The sequence below is a fragment of the Haliotis rufescens genome, unplaced genomic scaffold (assembly GCF_023055435.1).
Source record: "Haliotis rufescens isolate VD_foot unplaced genomic scaffold, xgHalRufe1.0.p SCAF_388, whole genome shotgun sequence".
Lineage (NCBI taxonomy): Eukaryota > Metazoa > Mollusca > Gastropoda > Lepetellida > Haliotidae > Haliotis > Haliotis rufescens.
In genome coordinates, this window is record NW_025964099.1 from 12,101 (window position 1) to 31,906 (window position 19,806).

A 19,806-nucleotide genomic window follows, 5' to 3' on the forward strand; every position below is an offset into this window, starting at 1 on the left:
TTTCAAATTAAAGTTCATTTGCTTTTTGGAAAACCAAGATTCTAAAATTACAACCTACAGCAACATTTTGACTTCATAAGGACATGAATGAATTCCTAACTCACCACCAGGTCCAGAGTGGTAGATTCATGCCCATCACGTTGCCTGCCCCATCACGCCTGCTTCCATTGGGTCCTTCCTCAATTGCAAGTGTAGTCGGGGAGAAGTCAGGAAACAGGTAGTAGCCATTGTCTGCATGAGGCAATACAGAATATGTCAGGTAAGCTTTAACATCAGGCAGATGTGGTGAGGTGAGGTGAAATGGGGTTTGACGTCGCGTCCATGATTATTGCACTTATATAGCGACGTGCTTGTATGTGTGTGTGTGTGTGGCTGCTTGTACTAGTCCGGACTGAAGCGGATTTACCATGCCGCAGTTTAACATGGATACCCCACTCAGACACAGTATACTGACTCCGAGCCGACTAGTCCTTGTTTTAGCCCCTTAATGCCGAGTGCCAGACAGGGTAACAACAAGTACCATCTTTTAACGTCTTTTGGTATGACACGGGTAGGGATCGAACCCCGGACCTTCCGCTGTCCATGCGGACACTCTACCATTAGACCACGGCAGGCAGATGTGGGTGGTTGTGACACATCAATCTGGGTTCAACAAGGCTGCTAGTCATGGGCTAGTACAAAAGGACTAGTAGTAGGAGTCAGTGAGTGAGTATGGTTTTACACCGCTTTTAGCAATATTCCAGCAATATCATGACGGGGGCCTTCACACATTGTACCCATATCAGGAATCGAACGAACGCTTTAACCACTAGGCTACCCGACCGCCCCTGTAGTAGGAGAAGGTGAAGTAATATTACACTATTAGTCAGAATGAACTATGGACTGGACGGTTTAGCGTATGGAGTTTTTCTCTGCCAGTGTTTTTCCTTAGATATCGAACTACCTCACAGCATGGTATATTATATTTGTAAACATGTTTTATGTTTATCAACCATAATGTGAAACCAGAAAAATCTGAATAAATACATAATATTAGCTTTCAGTGTGATGTGGTCGTCAAATATACCGTTTTTAATCAGAAGTGGTTATTGTGATTTGAAACCTCTGATCAATCAGAATCGAGTATTTTTCAAATTCACGGTAGGATTTGCATTACCAAAAGGGTAGTTTTCATGCCATGACACGAGCGAGGTTGCAGCCTGTGCATCGTCCACTCCTTCAGCTATCTGGGGTAGGTCCTGACTGGGGTTCATTATAGGTGTCCGAGATGTCGCTGACAACAAAAACAGTTTGGACATTTTAAGCATATATAAAGATTACTGTGCTGTAGTAGGGTTTCTAAAGATCTATTGAAAGAACAGCCATTGTGTTGACTATGTAAGCAAGCATCTAACATGTCAGGAAAGTCTTATAAAGTGTACCTTCATTTAAGACTTAAGCTTTAGGTGCAAAATAGTGCATAACAGTTTGGTATACGGTTAACTAAAACAGGGTCAAACATTGTTTAAAATGGTCAGTTATTTTCAAGTTGTAATGTACATATTGATTAAAAAAAACCTCATAATTGTCCTCTATTTTACACTTTTTGCTAGAATGGTTTTGAACCCAAAATATGACCAATGATCAGTGTGTACCCATTCAGACTGATGACTGATGGAGAACCTGATTAAGATTCCTATTTCAATATCCTGTTACCTGTACTGAGATAGGGCCTCCAGGTGATTCGCAGTGGCACAGTCTGGAGGCTGTTGGCAGCAGCGGCAGAGACGGTCTCCTGCATCTGATCAGATGGCTGGACGTAAAGCTGGTTCTGATGCATGCCTATAGAACAAACAGACAGTGGAAGATCTTTGACATTCTGAGTAGCATGTAAACCTGGTTCTGATGCACACCTATAACACAGACAGACAGACAGACAGTGGAAGATCTTTGACATTCTGAGTAGCATGTAAACCTGGTTCTGATGCACACCTATAACACAGACAGACAGACAGTGGAAGATCTTTGACATTCTGAGTAGCATGTAAACTTGGTTCTGATGCACACCTATAACACAGACAGACAGACAGTGGAAGATCTTTGACATTCTGAGTAGCATGTAAACCTGGTTCTGATGCACACCTATAGCACAGACAGACAGTGGAAGATCTTTGACATTCTGAGTAGCATGTACTGGTTTAAATCCCTTGTACATGAGAACCATAACATTTCCAATGTATCACCTCAGTACTGTTGCAATAGTGCAATAGATGCCCTCGATAGTACTCCATTACAGAAACCAGCTAACAGAAAGGTTAGTGTTCTCTGAGTAGGCCGAATCATAACTTATCACCCAAAACTTAATAGTGATGCTTACTTATGAAGTATAGATATAACTTACATAATCTTGATTTACACAAAGGACACCTACAACACAGGGCAGTTGTAGTTGTTGTCCTGTCATGTTCAAGTTTCACCCAGTAGTCAAGAGAGGCTCTTTGATTTTAAGTAACTACTCCTCATCAGATGGCTGTGTTGAACTCACCAACATAAAGCAGTGGGTCCCCTGGTGGGCTGTCAATGTCGTCGGGCTGGAAGCTGGAGATGGCTGGAACATGGCGCGTGTCAAACAGACTCATCTGCTTCAGCTGGCCCTGGTGCATCAGCCATGCATTGGCCACCGGGCTGGAGAACTGGCGGAAACAGTGGTGTAAGAATAAGTAGTGTGTTACAATACGGTGTCTGCCACTGGGCTGGAGAACTGGCGGAAACAGTGGTGTAAGAATAAGTAGTGTGTTACAATACGGTGTGTGCCACTGGGCTGGAGAACTGGCAGAAACAGTGGTGTAAGAATAAGTAGTGTGTTACAATACGGTGTCTGCCACTGGGCTGGAGAACTGGCAGAAACAGTGGTGTAAGAATAAGTAGTGTGTTACAATACGGTGTCTGCCACTGGGCTGGAGAACTGGCGGAAACAGTGGTGTAAGAATAAGTAGTGTGTTACAATACGGTGTCTGCCACTGGGCTGGAGAACTGGCGGAAACAGTGGTGTAAGAATAAGTAGTGTGTTACAATACGGTGTGTGCCACTGGGCTGGAGAACTGGCGGAAACAGTGGTGTAAGAATAAGTAGTGTGTTACAATACGGTGTCTGCCACTGGGCTGGAGAACTGGCAGAAACAGTGGTGTAAGAATAAGTAGTGTGTTACAATACGGTGTGTGCCACTGGGCTGGAGAACTGGCAGAAACAGTGGTGTAAGAATAAGTAGTGTGTTACAATACGGTGTCTGCCACTGGGCTGGAGAACTGGCGGAAACAGTGGTGTAAGAATAAGGTGTGTGTTACAATACGGTGTCTGCCACTGGGCTGGAGAACTGGCAGAAACAGTGGTGTAAGAATAAGTAGTGTGTTACAATACGGTGTCTGCCACTGGGCTGGAGAACTGGCAGAACAGTGGTGTAAGAATAAGTGGTGTGTTACAATACGGTGTCTGCCACTGGGCTGGAGAACTGGCAGAACAGTGGTGTAAGAATAAGTGGTGTGTTACAATACGGTGTCTGCCACTCGGCTGGAGAACTGGCAGAAACAGTGGTGTAAGAATAAGTAGTGTGTTACAATACGGTGTCTGCCACTGGGCTGGAGAACTGGCAGAACAGTGGTGTAAGAATAAGTAGTGTGTTACAATACGGTGTCTGCCACTGGGCTGGAGAACTGGCAGAAACAGTGGTGTAAGAATAAGTAGTTTATTACAATACGGTGTCTGCCACTGGGCTGGAGAACTGGCAGAAACAGTGGTGTAAGAATAAGAAGTGTGTTACAATACGGTGTCTGCCACTGGGCTGGAGAACTGGCAGAAACAGTGGTGTAAGAATAAGAAGTGTGTTACAATACGGTGTCTGCCACTTGGCTGGAGAACTGGCAGAAACAGTGGTGTAAGAATAAGTAGTGTGTTACAATACGGTGTCTGCCACTGGGCTGGAGAACTGGCAGAAACAGTGGTGTAAGAATAAGTGGTGTGTTACAATATGGTGTCTGCCACTGGGCTGGAGAACTGGCAGAAACAGTGGTGTAAGAATAAGTAGTGTGTTACAATACGGTGTGTGCCACTGGGCTGGAGAACTGGCGGAAACAGTGGTGTAAGAATAAGTAGTGTGTTACAATACGGTGTCTGCCACTGGGCTGGAGAACTGGCAGAAACAGTGGTGTAAGAATAAGTAGTGTGTTACAATACGGTGTGTGCCACTGGGCTGGAGAACTGGCAGAAACAGTGGTGTAAGAATAAGTAGTGTGTTACAATACGGTGTCTGCCACTGGGCTGGAGAACTGGCGGAAACAGTGGTGTAAGAATAAGGTGTGTGTTACAATACGGTGTCTGCCACTGGGCTGGAGAACTGGCAGAAACAGTGGTGTAAGAATAAGTAGTGTGTTACAATACGGTGTCTGCCACTGGGCTGGAGAACTGGCAGAACAGTGGTGTAAGAATAAGTGGTGTGTTACAATACGGTGTCTGCCACTGGGCTGGAGAACTGGCAGAACAGTGGTGTAAGAATAAGTGGTGTGTTACAATACGGTGTCTGCCACTCGGCTGGAGAACTGGCAGAAACAGTGGTGTAAGAATAAGTAGTGTGTTACAATACGGTGTCTGCCACTGGGCTGGAGAACTGGCAGAACAGTGGTGTAAGAATAAGTAGTGTGTTACAATACGGTGTCTGCCACTGGGCTGGAGAACTGGCAGAAACAGTGGTGTAAGAATAAGTAGTTTGTTACAATACGGTGTCTGCCACTGGGCTGGAGAACTGGCAGAAACAGTGGTGTAAGAATAAGAAGTGTGTTACAATACGGTGTCTGCCACTGGGCTGGAGAACTGGCAGAAACAGTGGTGTAAGAATAAGAAGTGTGTTACAATACGGTGTCTGCCACTTGGCTGGAGAACTGGCAGAAACAGTGGTGTAAGAATAAGTAGTGTGTTACAATACGGTGTCTGCCACTGGGCTGGAGAACTGGCAGAAACAGTGGTGTAAGAATAAGTGGTGTGTTACAATATGGTGTCTGCCACTGGGCTGGAGAACTGGCAGAAACAGTGGTGTAAGAATAAGTAGTGTGTTACAATACGGTGTCTGCCACTGGGCTGGAGAACTGGCAGAAACAGTGGTGTAAGAATAAGAAGTGTGTTACAATACGGTGTCTGCCACTGGGCTGGAGAACTGGCAGAAACAGTGGTGTAAGAATAAGAAGTGTGTTACAATACGGTGTCTGCCACTGGGCTGGAGAACTGGCAGAAACAGTGGTGTAAGAATAAGTAGTGTGTTACAATACGGTGTCTGCCACTGGGCTGGAGAACTGGCAGAAACAGTGGTGTAAGAATAAGTAGTGTGTTACAATACGGTGTCTGCCACTGGGCTGGAGAACTGGCAGAAACAGTGGTGTAAGAATAAGTAGTGTGTTACAATACGGTGTCTGCCACTGGGCTGGAGAACTGGCGGAAACAGTGGTGTAAGAATAAGTAGTGTGTAACAATGAGGTGTGTGTTACAATACGGTGTGTGCCACTGGGCTGGAGAACTGGCGGAAACAGTGGTGTAAGAATAAGGTGTGTGTTACAATACGGTGTCTGCCACTGGGCTGGAGAACTGGCGGAAACAGTGGTGTAAGAATAAGTAGTGTGTTACAATACGGTGTCTGCCACTGGGCTGGAGAACTGGCAGAAACAGTGGTGTAAGAATAAGTAGTGTGTTACAATACGGTGTGTGCCACTGGGCTGGAGAACTGGCGGAAACAGTGGTGTAAGAATAAGTAGTGTGTTACAATACGGTGTCTGCCACTGGGCTGGAGAACTGGCAGAAACAGTGGTGTAAGAATAAGTAGTGTGTTACAATACGGTGTCTGCCACTGGGCTGGAGAACTGGCAGAAACAGTGGTGTAAGAATAAGTGGTGTGTTACAATATGGTGTCTGCCACTGGGCTGGAGAACTGGCAGAAACAGTGGTGTAAGAATAAGTAGTGTGTTACAATACGGTGTCTGCCACTTGGCTGGAGAACTGGCAGAAACAGTGGTGTAAGAATAAGTAGTGTGTTACAATACGGTGTCTGCCACTGGGCTGGAGAACTGGCAGAAACAGTGGTGTAAGAATAAGTAGTGTGTTACAATACGGTGTCTGCCACTGGGCTGGAGAACTGGCGGAAACAGTGGTGTAAGAATAAGTAGTGTGTTACAATACGGTGTCTGCCACTGGGCTGGAGAACTGGCAGAAACAGTGGTGTAAGAATAAGTAGTGTGTTACAATACGGTGTGTGCCACTGGGCTGGAGAACTGGCGGAAACAGTGGTGTAAGAATAAGTAGTGTGTTACAATACGGTGTCTGCCACTGGGCTGGAGAACTGGCAGAAACAGTGGTGTAAGAATAAGTAGTGTGTTACAATACGGTGTGTGCCACTGGGCTGGAGAACTGGCAGAAACAGTGGTGTAAGAATAAGTAGTGTGTTACAATACGGTGTCTGCCACTGGGCTGGAGAACTGGCGGAAACAGTGGTGTAAGAATAAGGTGTGTGTTACAATACGGTGTCTGCCACTGGGCTGGAGAACTGGCAGAAACAGTGGTGTAAGAATAAGTAGTGTGTTACAATACGGTGTCTGCCACTGGGCTGGAGAACTGGCAGAACAGTGGTGTAAGAATAAGTGGTGTGTTACAATACGGTGTCTGCCACTGGGCTGGAGAACTGGCAGAACAGTGGTGTAAGAATAAGTGGTGTGTTACAATACGGTGTCTGCCACTCGGCTGGAGAACTGGCAGAAACAGTGGTGTAAGAATAAGTAGTGTGTTACAATACGGTGTCTGCCACTGGGCTGGAGAACTGGCAGAACAGTGGTGTAAGAATAAGTAGTGTGTTACAATACGGTGTCTGCCACTGGGCTGGAGAACTGGCAGAAACAGTGGTGTAAGAATAAGTAGTGTGTTACAATACGGTGTCTGCCACTGGGCTGGAGAACTGGCGGAAACAGTGGTGTAAGAATAAGTAGTGTGTTACAATACGGTGTGTGCCACTGGGCTGGAGAACTGGCGGAAACAGTGGTGTAAGAATAAGTAGTGTGTTACAATACGGTGTCTGCCACTGGGCTGGAGAACTGGCAGAAACAGTGGTGTAAGAATAAGTAGTGTGTTACAATACGGTGTGTGCCACTGGGCTGGAGAACTGGCAGAAACAGTGGTGTAAGAATAAGTAGTGTGTTACAATACGGTGTCTGCCACTGGGCTGGAGAACTGGCGGAAACAGTGGTGTAAGAATAAGGTGTGTGTTACAATACGGTGTCTGCCACTGGGCTGGAGAACTGGCAGAAACAGTGGTGTAAGAATAAGTAGTGTGTTACAATACGGTGTCTGCCACTGGGCTGGAGAACTGGCAGAACAGTGGTGTAAGAATAAGTGGTGTGTTACAATACGGTGTCTGCCACTGGGCTGGAGAACTGGCAGAACAGTGGTGTAAGAATAAGTGGTGTGTTACAATACGGTGTCTGCCACTCGGCTGGAGAACTGGCAGAAACAGTGGTGTAAGAATAAGTAGTGTGTTACAATACGGTGTCTGCCACTGGGCTGGAGAACTGGCAGAACAGTGGTGTAAGAATAAGTAGTGTGTTACAATACGGTGTCTGCCACTGGGCTGGAGAACTGGCAGAAACAGTGGTGTAAGAATAAGGTGTGTGTTACAATACGGTGTGTGCCACTGGGCTGGAGAACTGGCAGAAACAGTGGTGTAAGAATAAGTAGTGTGTTACAATACGGTGTCTGCCACTGGGCTGGAGAACTGGCGGAAACAGTGGTGTAAGAATAAGTAGTGTGTTACAATACGGTGTCTGCCACTGGGCTGGAGAACTGGCAGAAACAGTGGTGTAAGAATAAGTAGTGTGTTACAATACGGTGTGTGCCACTGGGCTGGAGAACTGGCGGAAACAGTGGTGTAAGAATAAGTAGTGTGTTACAATACGGTGTCTGCCACTGGGCTGGAGAACTGGCAGAAACAGTGGTGTAAGAATAAGTAGTGTGTTACAATACGGTGTGTGCCACTGGGCTGGAGAACTGGCAGAAACAGTGGTGTAAGAATAAGTAGTGTGTTACAATACGGTGTCTGCCACTGGGCTGGAGAACTGGCGGAAACAGTGGTGTAAGAATAAGGTGTGTGTTACAATACGGTGTCTGCCACTGGGCTGGAGAACTGGCAGAAACAGTGGTGTAAGAATAAGTAGTGTGTTACAATACGGTGTCTGCCACTGGGCTGGAGAACTGGCAGAACAGTGGTGTAAGAATAAGTGGTGTGTTACAATACGGTGTCTGCCACTGGGCTGGAGAACTGGCAGAACAGTGGTGTAAGAATAAGTGGTGTGTTACAATACGGTGTCTGCCACTCGGCTGGAGAACTGGCAGAAACAGTGGTGTAAGAATAAGTAGTGTGTTACAATACGGTGTCTGCCACTGGGCTGGAGAACTGGCAGAACAGTGGTGTAAGAATAAGTAGTGTGTTACAATACGGTGTCTGCCACTGGGCTGGAGAACTGGCAGAAACAGTGGTGTAAGAATAAGTAGTGTGTTACAATACGGTGTCTGCCACTGGGCTGGAGAACTGGCGGAAACAGTGGTGTAAGAATAAGTAGTGTGTTACAATACGGTGTGTGCCACTGGGCTGGAGAACTGGCGGAAACAGTGGTGTAAGAATAAGTAGTGTGTTACAATACGGTGTCTGCCACTGGGCTGGAGAACTGGCAGAAACAGTGGTGTAAGAATAAGTAGTGTGTTACAATACGGTGTGTGCCACTGGGCTGGAGAACTGGCAGAAACAGTGGTGTAAGAATAAGTAGTGTGTTACAATACGGTGTCTGCCACTGGGCTGGAGAACTGGCGGAAACAGTGGTGTAAGAATAAGGTGTGTGTTACAATACGGTGTCTGCCACTGGGCTGGAGAACTGGCAGAAACAGTGGTGTAAGAATAAGTAGTGTGTTACAATACGGTGTCTGCCACTGGGCTGGAGAACTGGCAGAACAGTGGTGTAAGAATAAGTGGTGTGTTACAATACGGTGTCTGCCACTGGGCTGGAGAACTGGCAGAACAGTGGTGTAAGAATAAGTGGTGTGTTACAATACGGTGTCTGCCACTCGGCTGGAGAACTGGCAGAAACAGTGGTGTAAGAATAAGTAGTGTGTTACAATACGGTGTCTGCCACTGGGCTGGAGAACTGGCAGAACAGTGGTGTAAGAATAAGTAGTGTGTTACAATACGGTGTCTGCCACTGGGCTGGAGAACTGGCAGAAACAGTGGTGTAAGAATAAGGTGTGTGTTACAATACGGTGTGTGCCACTGGGCTGGAGAACTGGCAGAAACAGTGGTGTAAGAATAAGTAGTGTGTTACAATACGGTGTCTGCCACTGGGCTGGAGAACTGGCAGAAACAGTGGTGTAAGAATAAGTAGTGTGTTACAATACGGTGTCTGCCACTGGGCTGGAGAACTGGCAGAAACAGTGGTGTAAGAATAAGAAGTGTGTTACAATACGGTGTCTGCCACTGGGCTGGAGAACTGGCAGAAACAGTGGTGTAAGAATAAGAAGTGTGTTACAATACGGTGTCTGCCACTGGGCTGGAGAACTGGCAGAAACAGTGGTGTAAGAATAAGTAGTGTGTTACAATACGGTGTCTGCCACTGGGCTGGAGAACTGGCAGAAACAGTGGTGTAAGAATAAGTAGTGTGTTACAATACGGTGTCTGCCACTGGGCTGGAGAACTGGCGGAAACAGTGGTGTAAGAATAAGGTGTGTGTTACAATACGGTGTCTGCCACTGGGCTGGAGAACTGGCAGAAACAGTGGTGTAAGAATAAGTAGTGTGTTACAATACGGTGTCTGCCACTGGGCTGGAGAACTGGCAGAACAGTGGTGTAAGAATAAGTGGTGTGTTACAATACGGTGTCTGCCACTGGGCTGGAGAACTGGCAGAACAGTGGTGTAAGAATAAGTGGTGTGTTACAATACGGTGTCTGCCACTCGGCTGGAGAACTGGCAGAAACAGTGGTGTAAGAATAAGTAGTGTGTTACAATACGGTGTCTGCCACTGGGCTGGAGAACTGGCAGAACAGTGGTGTAAGAATAAGTAGTGTGTTACAATACGGTGTCTGCCACTGGGCTGGAGAACTGGCAGAAACAGTGGTGTAAGAATAAGGTGTGTGTTACAATACGGTGTGTGCCACTGGGCTGGAGAACTGGCAGAAACAGTGGTGTAAGAATAAGTAGTGTGTTACAATACGGTGTCTGCCACTGGGCTGGAGAACTGGCAGAAACAGTGGTGTAAGAATAAGTAGTGTGTTACAATACGGTGTCTGCCACTGGGCTGGAGAACTGGCAGAAACAGTGGTGTAAGAATAAGAAGTGTGTTACAATACGGTGTCTGCCACTGGGCTGGAGAACTGGCAGAAACAGTGGTGTAAGAATAAGAAGTGTGTTACAATACGGTGTCTGCCACTGGGCTGGAGAACTGGCAGAAACAGTGGTGTAAGAATAAGTAGTGTGTTACAATACGGTGTCTGCCACTGGGCTGGAGAACTGGCAGAAACAGTGGTGTAAGAATAAGTAGTGTGTTACAATACGGTGTCTGCCACTGGGCTGGAGAACTGGCAGAAACAGTGGTGTAAGAATAAGTAGTGTGTTACAATACGGTGTCTGCCACTGGGCTGGAGAACTGGCGGAAACAGTGGTGTAAGAATAAGGTGTGTGTAACAATGAGGTGTGTGTTACAATACGGTGTGTGCCACTGGGCTGGAGAACTGGCGGAAACAGTGGTGTAAGAATAAGGTGTGTGTTACAATACGGTGTCTGCCACTGGGCTGGAGAACTGGCGGAAACAGTGGTGTAAGAATAAGTAGTGTGTTACAATACGGTGTCTGCCACTGGGCTGGAGAACTGGCAGAAACAGTGGTGTAAGAATAAGTAGTGTGTTACAATACGGTGTGTGCCACTGGGCTGGAGAACTGGCGGAAACAGTGGTGTAAGAATAAGTAGTGTGTTACAATACGGTGTCTGCCACTGGGCTGGAGAACTGGCAGAAACAGTGGTGTAAGAATAAGTAGTGTGTTACAATACGGTGTCTGCCACTGGGCTGGAGAACTGGCAGAAACAGTGGTGTAAGAATAAGTAGTGTGTTACAATACGGTGTCTGCCACTGGGCTGGAGAACTGGCAGAAACAGTGGTGTAAGAATAAGTAGTGTGTTACAATACGGTGTGTGCCACTGGGCTGGAGAACTGGCAGAAACAGTGGTGTAAGAATAAGTAGTGTGTTACAATACGGTGTCTGCCACTGGGCTGGAGAACTGGCAGAACAGTGGTGTAAGAATAAGTGGTGTGTTACAATACGGTGTCTGCCACTGGGCTGGAGAACTGGCAGAACAGTGGTGTAAGAATAAGTGGTGTGTTACAATACGGTGTCTGCCACTCGGCTGGAGAACTGGCAGAAACAGTGGTGTAAGAATAAGTAGTGTGTTACAATACAGTGTCTGCCACTGGGCTGGAGAACTGGCAGAAACAGTGGTGTAAGAATAAGGTGTGTGTTACAATACGGTGTCTGCCACTGGGCTGGAGAACTGGCAGAAACAGTGGTGTAAGAATAAGTAGTGTGTTACAATACGGTGTCTGCCACTGGGCTGGAGAACTGGCAGAAACAGTGGTGTAAGAATAAGTAGTGTGTTACAATACGGTGTGTGCCACTGGGCTGGAGAACTGGCAGAAACAGTGGTGTAAGAATAAGTAGTGTGTTACAATACGGTGTCTGCCACTGGGCTGGAGAACTGGCAGAACAGTGGTGTAAGAATAAGTGGTGTGTTACAATACGGTGTCTGCCACTGGGCTGGAGAACTGGCAGAACAGTGGTGTAAGAATAAGTGGTGTGTTACAATACGGTGTCTGCCACTGGGCTGGAGAACTGGCAGAAACAGTGGTGTAAGAATAAGTAGTGTGTTACAATACGGTGTCTGCCACTGGGCTGGAGAACTGGCAGAAACAGTGGTGTAAGAATAAGTAGTGTGTTACAATACGGTGTCTGCCACTGGGCTGGAGAACTGGCAGAAACAGTGGTGTAAGAATAAGTAGTGTGTTACAATACGGTGTCTGACACTGGGCTGGAGAACTGGCGGAAACAGTGGTGTAAGAATAAGTAGTGTGTAACAATGAGGTGTGTGTTACAAGACGGTGTGTGCCACTGGGCTGGAGAACTGGCAGAAACAGTGGTGTAAGAATAAGTAGTGTGTAACAATGAGGTGTGTGTAACAATGAGGTGTGTGCCAAAGTGAAGTGTGTGTTATAATAAGGTGTGTGTTACAATAGGTGTGTGTCACAATAAGGTGTGTGTCACAATAAAGAGTGTGTAACAATAAGGTGTGCATCACAATAAAGAGTACGTAGCAATAAGGAGAGTGTCACAATAAGGTGTGTGTCACAGTGAGGTGTGTGTAACAATAAGGTTTGTGTAACAATAGATTTGTGTAAAAATAGGTGTGTGTAACAATAAGTGTGTGTTACTATAAGGTGTGTGTAACAATAAGGTGTGTTCCAATATGGTGTGTGTAACAATAGGTGTGTGTGTAACAATAGGGTGTGTGTAACAATAGGTGTGTGTAACAATGAGGTGTGAGTCACAATAAAGAGTGTGTCACAATAAGGAGTGTGTTACAATAAAGTGTGTAGCAATAAGGAGAGTGTCCAAAGTGGTGTGTTCCAAAGTGAAGTGTGTGTCACAATGAGGTGTGTGTCACATTAAGGTGTGTGTCACAATAAGGTTTGTGTCACAATAAGGTGTGTGCCACAATGAGATGTGTGTAACAATGAGGTGTGTGTAACAATGAGGTGTGTGTTACAATAAGTGTGTGTTACTATAAGGTGTGTGTTGCAATAAGGTGTGTGTCACTATAAGGTGTGTGTCACTATAAGGTGTGTGTCACTATAAGGTGTGTGTCACAATAAGGTGTGTGTCACAATAAGGTGTGTGCCAAAGTGAAGTGTGCGTAACAATAAGGTGTGTGTTACAATAACCACACCTTATCCCTATTTAGATTTGGTTAATCTTACTAAGTAAGTTACAACTAAGTATCTTGTATTTTCATGTATCACAATACTGGTTCATACCTATCATCTATCATATCGAAGGCCACGTATCACAGAGTTTCGGAATATTGTTTCGGCCTTACCTTGTGTTGCCACATGACACTGACAGAGTCCTCAGGGTTGAGGGCCACTATCATCCCCTCCGGCACAATGATCTTCAGGTTTCCCTCCAAGTCCGACATTTCCTCTGGCGACAAGCCCTCACCTGTAATAACACCACAAACGGACCCTGTCAGTTCACAAGAGGTGAGGTGAAATTGTGTTTAACATCACATCCAAGATTATTGCACTTATATGACAACGTGCATGCATGTGTGTGTGTGTTGACTGATGCCGATTTATAGTGCTAGCTCACTGAGATACCATGTCACAGTTTAACATGAATAGCCCACTCAGCATTGCTCAGACACAGTATACTGACTCCGAGCCAACCAGTCCTTGTTTTACCCCAATAATGCCGAGCACCAGACAGGGTAACAACAAGTCCCATCTTTTAACGTCTTTTGGTATGACGCGGCCGGGGATCACACCCCGATCCTTCCGCTCTCCGGGCGGACGCTCTACCACTAGACTACGGAGGCGGTCCAGTTCACAAGAGCATTGTGCTTGGGTGGTCAGACTCGCTGACTTGGTTCATGCATGACATCGTATCCCAATTGCCTGGATCAATGCTAATGATGTTGACCACTGGATTATCTGGGCCAGACTCCATTATTCATTGACCACCATCACACAGCTGGAATATTGCTGTGTGCGTCGTTAAACAACAAACAAACAAACACAAAAATGGACTGTTGGTTCAGATCCGTGATGGCTGCATAGTTCTTATGCACTTTATGAATTCAATCATTAAAATGTAAACATTCATGTTAAACATATCTGTTCTGAAGAGACTCGTTCACCATCATCACCTGTCAATTTCACGTTGCCTAAAAGTGGAGGTCTGGACAATTGCATCTTTCAGCTTGTGGTCGTATTCACGGGGACAAGCATCAATAAAATCATAAATCAGTGGCTTTGTTGAGAGATAAATACACATTGAAATATATTCATTAAAAATGTCATATCAGCATGATTGGTTATGAAATGTTGTCAGTATTATTTCCAATCAGCGAGTATTTCACGGGGATAAGTGCTACAGCGAGAATGACACAACTTTGAACTCTCAAGAGAAGGTTCTCACCTGGATTACACGCTGCAATGGTGACACCATCGTCATCATCGTCATCTATCTCTTCTGGGCGACTGGGCTTCTGGCCATCAATGATCTCTATCTCATGGCGACCTACACTGAAGTTCCACCTAACGGCAAAGAAATATAAATGTCATGAAGAAGTCATCAAGTTATACCAATTCAAACCTGGTGACCAATTATTAGGATCATGTTATTGCTTGGTGTCAGTTTGAAAGTAAATTATTGGACTGAATGATACTAAGAAAAATGTTTTCATGGTAAACGCAGTCAAATGTTTGTTTTAATGAGTTCCTTCTTTAAACAGTGTTAAATACAAGGTGTACAACACACAGGCTGAATTCATTCATTGCCCGACACAAAGTTTCTATGAATATCCAGGGGTAGATTAAACAACAAATTTGTCTGTAGCCAGGAGGGCTTGCTCCGTTCACAAGTTACTGGCCCTTCTCCAAACTGGCCTACAAGTACATGGCAGAGGCGTAACCACCTGGCGGGGCTCCAAAATCTTTAGAACTCCTCACCCCTGAGACGCCTATTAATGCACTCTGAGATAAAATCTTGGCTTCTATTTGCCTCATTTCATGGTGGGGGGCACGGGCGGCCCAGTCGTCTAAGGCGCCTAGATTCGCTGTGCAGAGTTGCGTCCCTTGGACACGCCAGAAACCTATGATTGTGGGTTCGAATCCCGGTTCGCCCCGATTATGTTTCTAGGTTTGTCAGCACCATACCCGTGCTCGTGGGTTTCACCGAAGTGGTAAACGTCTGAGACCTGCATCACTTCGAGCTTTCCTCCCACATTAAGCTGACACGCCGTGATATGACTGGAATACTGTTAAAAGCGGCGTTAAACCAAACTCACTCACTCACTCATTTCATGGTAATTCATGAGCAAATATGTTATACACAACATTACAAAGTGGCTTCATCCATCCTTAATATGTTATCAACAAAATTACATGATTCACAAGTAGTGTCCAATTCACAAGTGGTTTGTCCAGCCAAGATATAACTCCTGGACTTGGAGTCTGTTAACTCCCTTGCCTCACGAAGATGATTCAGAGCTTAATGACATTGAAGGCAGACAGAGTTTGCTAATGGCTTTCCACCTCTTTAGTGCAATCTTCTGGTAAAGGCACTAGTACCTCGCACAGGTACACATCTTCCCGAGGCAAAAGAGTTAACGAGTTTCCACCCTTGCCGAACTAGGCTGGTATTATCATGATTATGGAGTTACAGTTTGGCTTCGCTAACGAGTCTATGCATAGTTTAATCAAAATAACGCAACGAAATTGAAATCCGGTTCGTAAACTGTCGTGCTGATTTCGGTCGATTGCAGGATTTGCAAAGCATGTCCACCGCCAACTCATTGTCAACAGATATTTTCCAAATCCTTTCAAGATTTTAATCAAGGTGCTCATGTGATTTGATGCACTTCGCGATGTAAGACCCATTTTGTCACAATATATATCCTGATTATCGATCAGATCGTCTTGACTGGGCACTGACATTTTGTTTGAATCAAATGCAAGTGATACGAGAGGTGGAATCTGCTTGGTCCATAGGAGAGGTTTAGAAGGGACATAACTCGTAATAACCACTGACGCTCTATGATCGAGCCCAGGAATTCCAGATTAGTTCGGCAAGGGTGGAAACTGGACTTTTAAAGTCAGTTAACTCTCTTGCCTCGGGAAGATGATGGGTACATTGAAAAAATAAACAAGTTGACATCTTTAAGTCAACCCTGTATTTATTGATACGACCTCGAAATATCACTTAGAGGTGTTAGAAATGATTGCTCTTACTTCTCCGCCCCAATCCTTGCATCAACGGCACGCACGGTCTGAGTGTTGCGTGTGATGACAATAAGATCATCATCAGCTCGGCTCTCGCCCTGGCTAAGATCGTGACATCCTGCCATTGTACAGAGGTAGCGGATCTACAACACAAACAGCACAAACATCTAGGACGTTTCCACCAAAATCAAACAGGACTTCTTTTTTGAGAGAGGACTGTGCTAGGCTTTAATTGTACCATAAGTGACAACTTTCCCAATAAGAACAGAGAGATGCCATCTCTATATCAGTATGAGTTTGTATGTTTGTGGGTTGAACAAATCAAAATGTTCAGAAATAAATCAATATCAATAGCAACATGATCAGAACAGTAAACACAAACTTAAATTTTAACATTACAAATATCCTGAAAATCACGAAAATAGCACTAAAAATCTATATTATCTACGTGTAACAAGTCCACTTAGACCAGTTTAAAAGAAACATGATTTTTTAAATAAAAAAAAAAACTAAATATTTTTTACATTTGTATATTTATCCTGCATTATTTCAATAGATATATTACATATTACCAAGAGAAATATGAAAGCAGGGTTAGAAACTAACAGTTTATGTCCACTAGTCCTTATAATCATGTATAATGATAACATATAGCAAAACCCTTAAAATGGGCCAATTTCTACTAGTCCTTAGGATACCTTTACTATTGGGCAGTTTGGTAAGGACTACAGGACTAGTGCCAATTTCTAACGCTAGAAAGATGTGATAATAGCACATACATGACTTGTTCCCTTATGAATGTTATGAGGAAATGCATAATGATAGCTAGATTTACCTGACCCCCACTCTCAATACGTCACAGAATTGAATACACTATATTCCCCTGACATCCATGAAAACATACGGCCAGGATAAGGTGTAATCACCATTTTTTTTACCATGAATCAAGCGATGACCTAATTACAGAGAGGGAAACCAACAATTACTCACACCAATGAGCATCCAGATTACATCACACAAACAGCAATGTTTCTCTCTTTAGGTCTCTTCTCTCAACATTGATTCACTGTGATTACGATTCACACAAAGTTTGTGCATCGAGAAGGGCTTATTTGAGCATGAGTTACACACAGACAAACCACACTACATCACATATCAGCCACTTGTATTCACTGGTGATGGAGAAACATGTATGACAAAGTCCTGTTTGTTTGTTTGTTGTTTCACGCAGCACTTGGCAATAATCCAGCTATACGATGGCAGTCTGTAAATAATCGAGTCTGGATCAGACAATCCAGTGATTGTCATCATGAACATGGATTTACCCAATTGGGATACGATGACATGCATCAACCAAGACAGTGAACCTGACCACGCGATCATGTTAGTCTCCTCTTACAACAAGGGCGGCATGGTAGCCTCGTGGTTAAAGTGTTCGCTTGTCACGCCAAAGACCCTACTTCAATTCCCACATGGGTACAGTGAGTGAAGCCCATTTCATGTGTCCCCCGCCGTGATATTGCTGAAATATTGCTCAAAGCGGAGTTAAACAATACTCACTCCTCTTACGACAAGCAAAGTTGCTCTTTACGGCAAGCATGGGTTGCTGAAGACCTATTCTAGCCCGGGCCTTTTGTCCAGAAAAACTGCCAATGACTCATAACATCATGTACATATCACAATGACAGATGGCTTACCTGTCCGGTAGTGGGATCTATTCCATACGTCCGGATGTCCTTCCCACCAATCATCATTGTGTTGTCAGACAATCGGAAGGATGAAGACAGCAGCGTCTCTGCCGTCATAGGAACAGCCTCAATACTGTCCCCATCGTACTGGTACAGACCGCCATCTAGTGATGGAATAAGTCGTGTCCGCACACCTTCTCGCATCACCTGAAATTACAAGACAAATATCTTTTTTGTAGGGAGAGTGATGCTGAGCTTCAGGCAAATGTAGATACTCATGAAGGCGTCAAAAGACCAACAACTGTTCATAATTGGATATAACATGTATAACGTGCCGAGTTTTGTAATGTTTTACTATCATCATGGTCCTGTTTAAATTCCATACCAAAAGAAATTAATTCTGTATTTATAAATAGTGAATATCTTGTTCTATGTTGATCAGAAATCAGCGGAGTCACGTGGTGGTGTTATGATTAATCGAATTAATCAAAGATTGATCTGAAGGTCCAAAAGACTAGGCAGTCGAGCAAATACGATTTCCCCACACCCCTCAACCCTGAGACAGGTTTGCTTCCTGAGAAGGTTTATTCACTACATAGTATATGTACTTTGAGAAAAATGTGAGAAAGAGTAAAATGAAGCTAACCGATTAATTTCGATGATTGATCAGTTGATAGATTTCCAATCACTAATCATGATTGTACAAGCAAGTCCCAACGATAGCGATTATGATGCACACATCAGGTTATTAAAACATATCATGACGTATCACAATACTTGAGTAATCATGGTAATGATAAGATATGTATTGCAATAGTTAAATTGTGCTGTTCCAGTGACCCTGCTAAAAAAAGGCTGCAGCCATCAACCAGTTTGTTGGTTGTTTAACGCTGCACTCAGCAATATTCCAGCTATATGACGGCAGTCTGTAAGTGATCGAGTCTGGACCAGACAATCAAGTGATTGACAACATCAGCATGGATTTGGGCAATTGGGATCAGTGACATGCATCAACCAAGTCAGCGAGCCTGCCCACCCGATCCCGTTAGTCGCCTCTTACGACAAGCATAGCCGCCTTTTACGACAAGCATGGGTTGCTGAAGACCTATTCTACCCCGGATCTTCGCGGGCCCTGAACCAGTTTGTGTTCACACTACTAGTATTACACAAGTAGTTTGTTTCTTACAAGTTGGAATTATTGACTGATTCTTTATTAATTGTGAATATAGATTTAGCAGTTTAGTTCAACAACAAGTTTTTTCAGCCCACCTCCATTTTGCTGATACTTGATGACAGCAGTGGCCGGGAGTCAGCCTGGACTGACCACATCAGCTGTCCCTTGTCCCCGACGTCCAAGGCCGACACCCGTCCATCCAGGGTGCTCACCACCATCAGGTATCTGTACAACAGAATCACACGCTACTGTTACCATAGTTACCATAGCTACACGGACAGAAATAAGCACAGACACTTTACAGGTAAACATGTGGCATAGATCATGTAGATGGAAAGCATTTCTGTATAAGATAACGGGAAGTGCATAAATAATAGAGGTGGGACGAAACACCAATGCATCGGTGGAGTGTGATTTTTTACTTCTCGATCACAGTCGCACACAAAGTACAAAATATCGGTTCTGATCTTAAATCTTTGCGTTAATAACTGTTCCACTAAACACTAATCAGTAGTGCAAGTTAATAGTGAAAACATCAATATTTTCATTTGTTTTGCCATACTTGACACTGCCAACTGTAAATTGTCAGTGTGCTAGGTATTTGGCCATCCTGTTTAGAGTAAGAACAAGATGGCTTACGCACAACAGATGAGAGCACCTGCAAGAATTGCGATATATATCAGATCGTGATACTATCAGATCTCACAGTTGGTGTGTCGACCCAGCCCTAAGACATAAATGGGAAGTGTTTCTACATCCACCCGAGGCCAATTAACTGACTTTTGAAGTCTGATTAACCCCAGGCATTCCTGCCTTTTTAGAAGAGAGGAAACTGGGACTTTTATAGCC

General features: G+C 44.6%; 1 protein-coding gene across 1 annotated transcript in view; it reads right to left on the reverse strand.

Moving 5' to 3' along the window:
• The window catches only part of LOC124141303 (eukaryotic translation initiation factor 2-alpha kinase 3-like), a 31,274-nt gene extending 12,094 nt beyond the window's left edge, over positions 1-19,180 (reverse strand). Inside the window, exons 1-9 of the mRNA XM_048381414.1 lie at positions 19,053-19,180; positions 17,793-17,990; positions 16,105-16,238; positions 14,291-14,409; positions 13,191-13,312; positions 2,525-2,672; positions 1,696-1,821; positions 1,157-1,273; positions 105-231 (exon numbers count right to left, since the gene is read on the reverse strand). Coding sequence (XP_048237371.1) covers positions 105-231; positions 1,157-1,273; positions 1,696-1,821; positions 2,525-2,672; positions 13,191-13,312; positions 14,291-14,409; positions 16,105-16,238; positions 17,793-17,990; positions 19,053-19,175 — 1,214 coding nt within the window. The 5' untranslated portion in view covers positions 19,176-19,180. The remainder of the gene's footprint in view (positions 1-104; positions 232-1,156; positions 1,274-1,695; positions 1,822-2,524; positions 2,673-13,190; positions 13,313-14,290; positions 14,410-16,104; positions 16,239-17,792; positions 17,991-19,052) is intronic.
• Between the last annotated feature and the right edge of the window lie 626 nt (positions 19,181-19,806).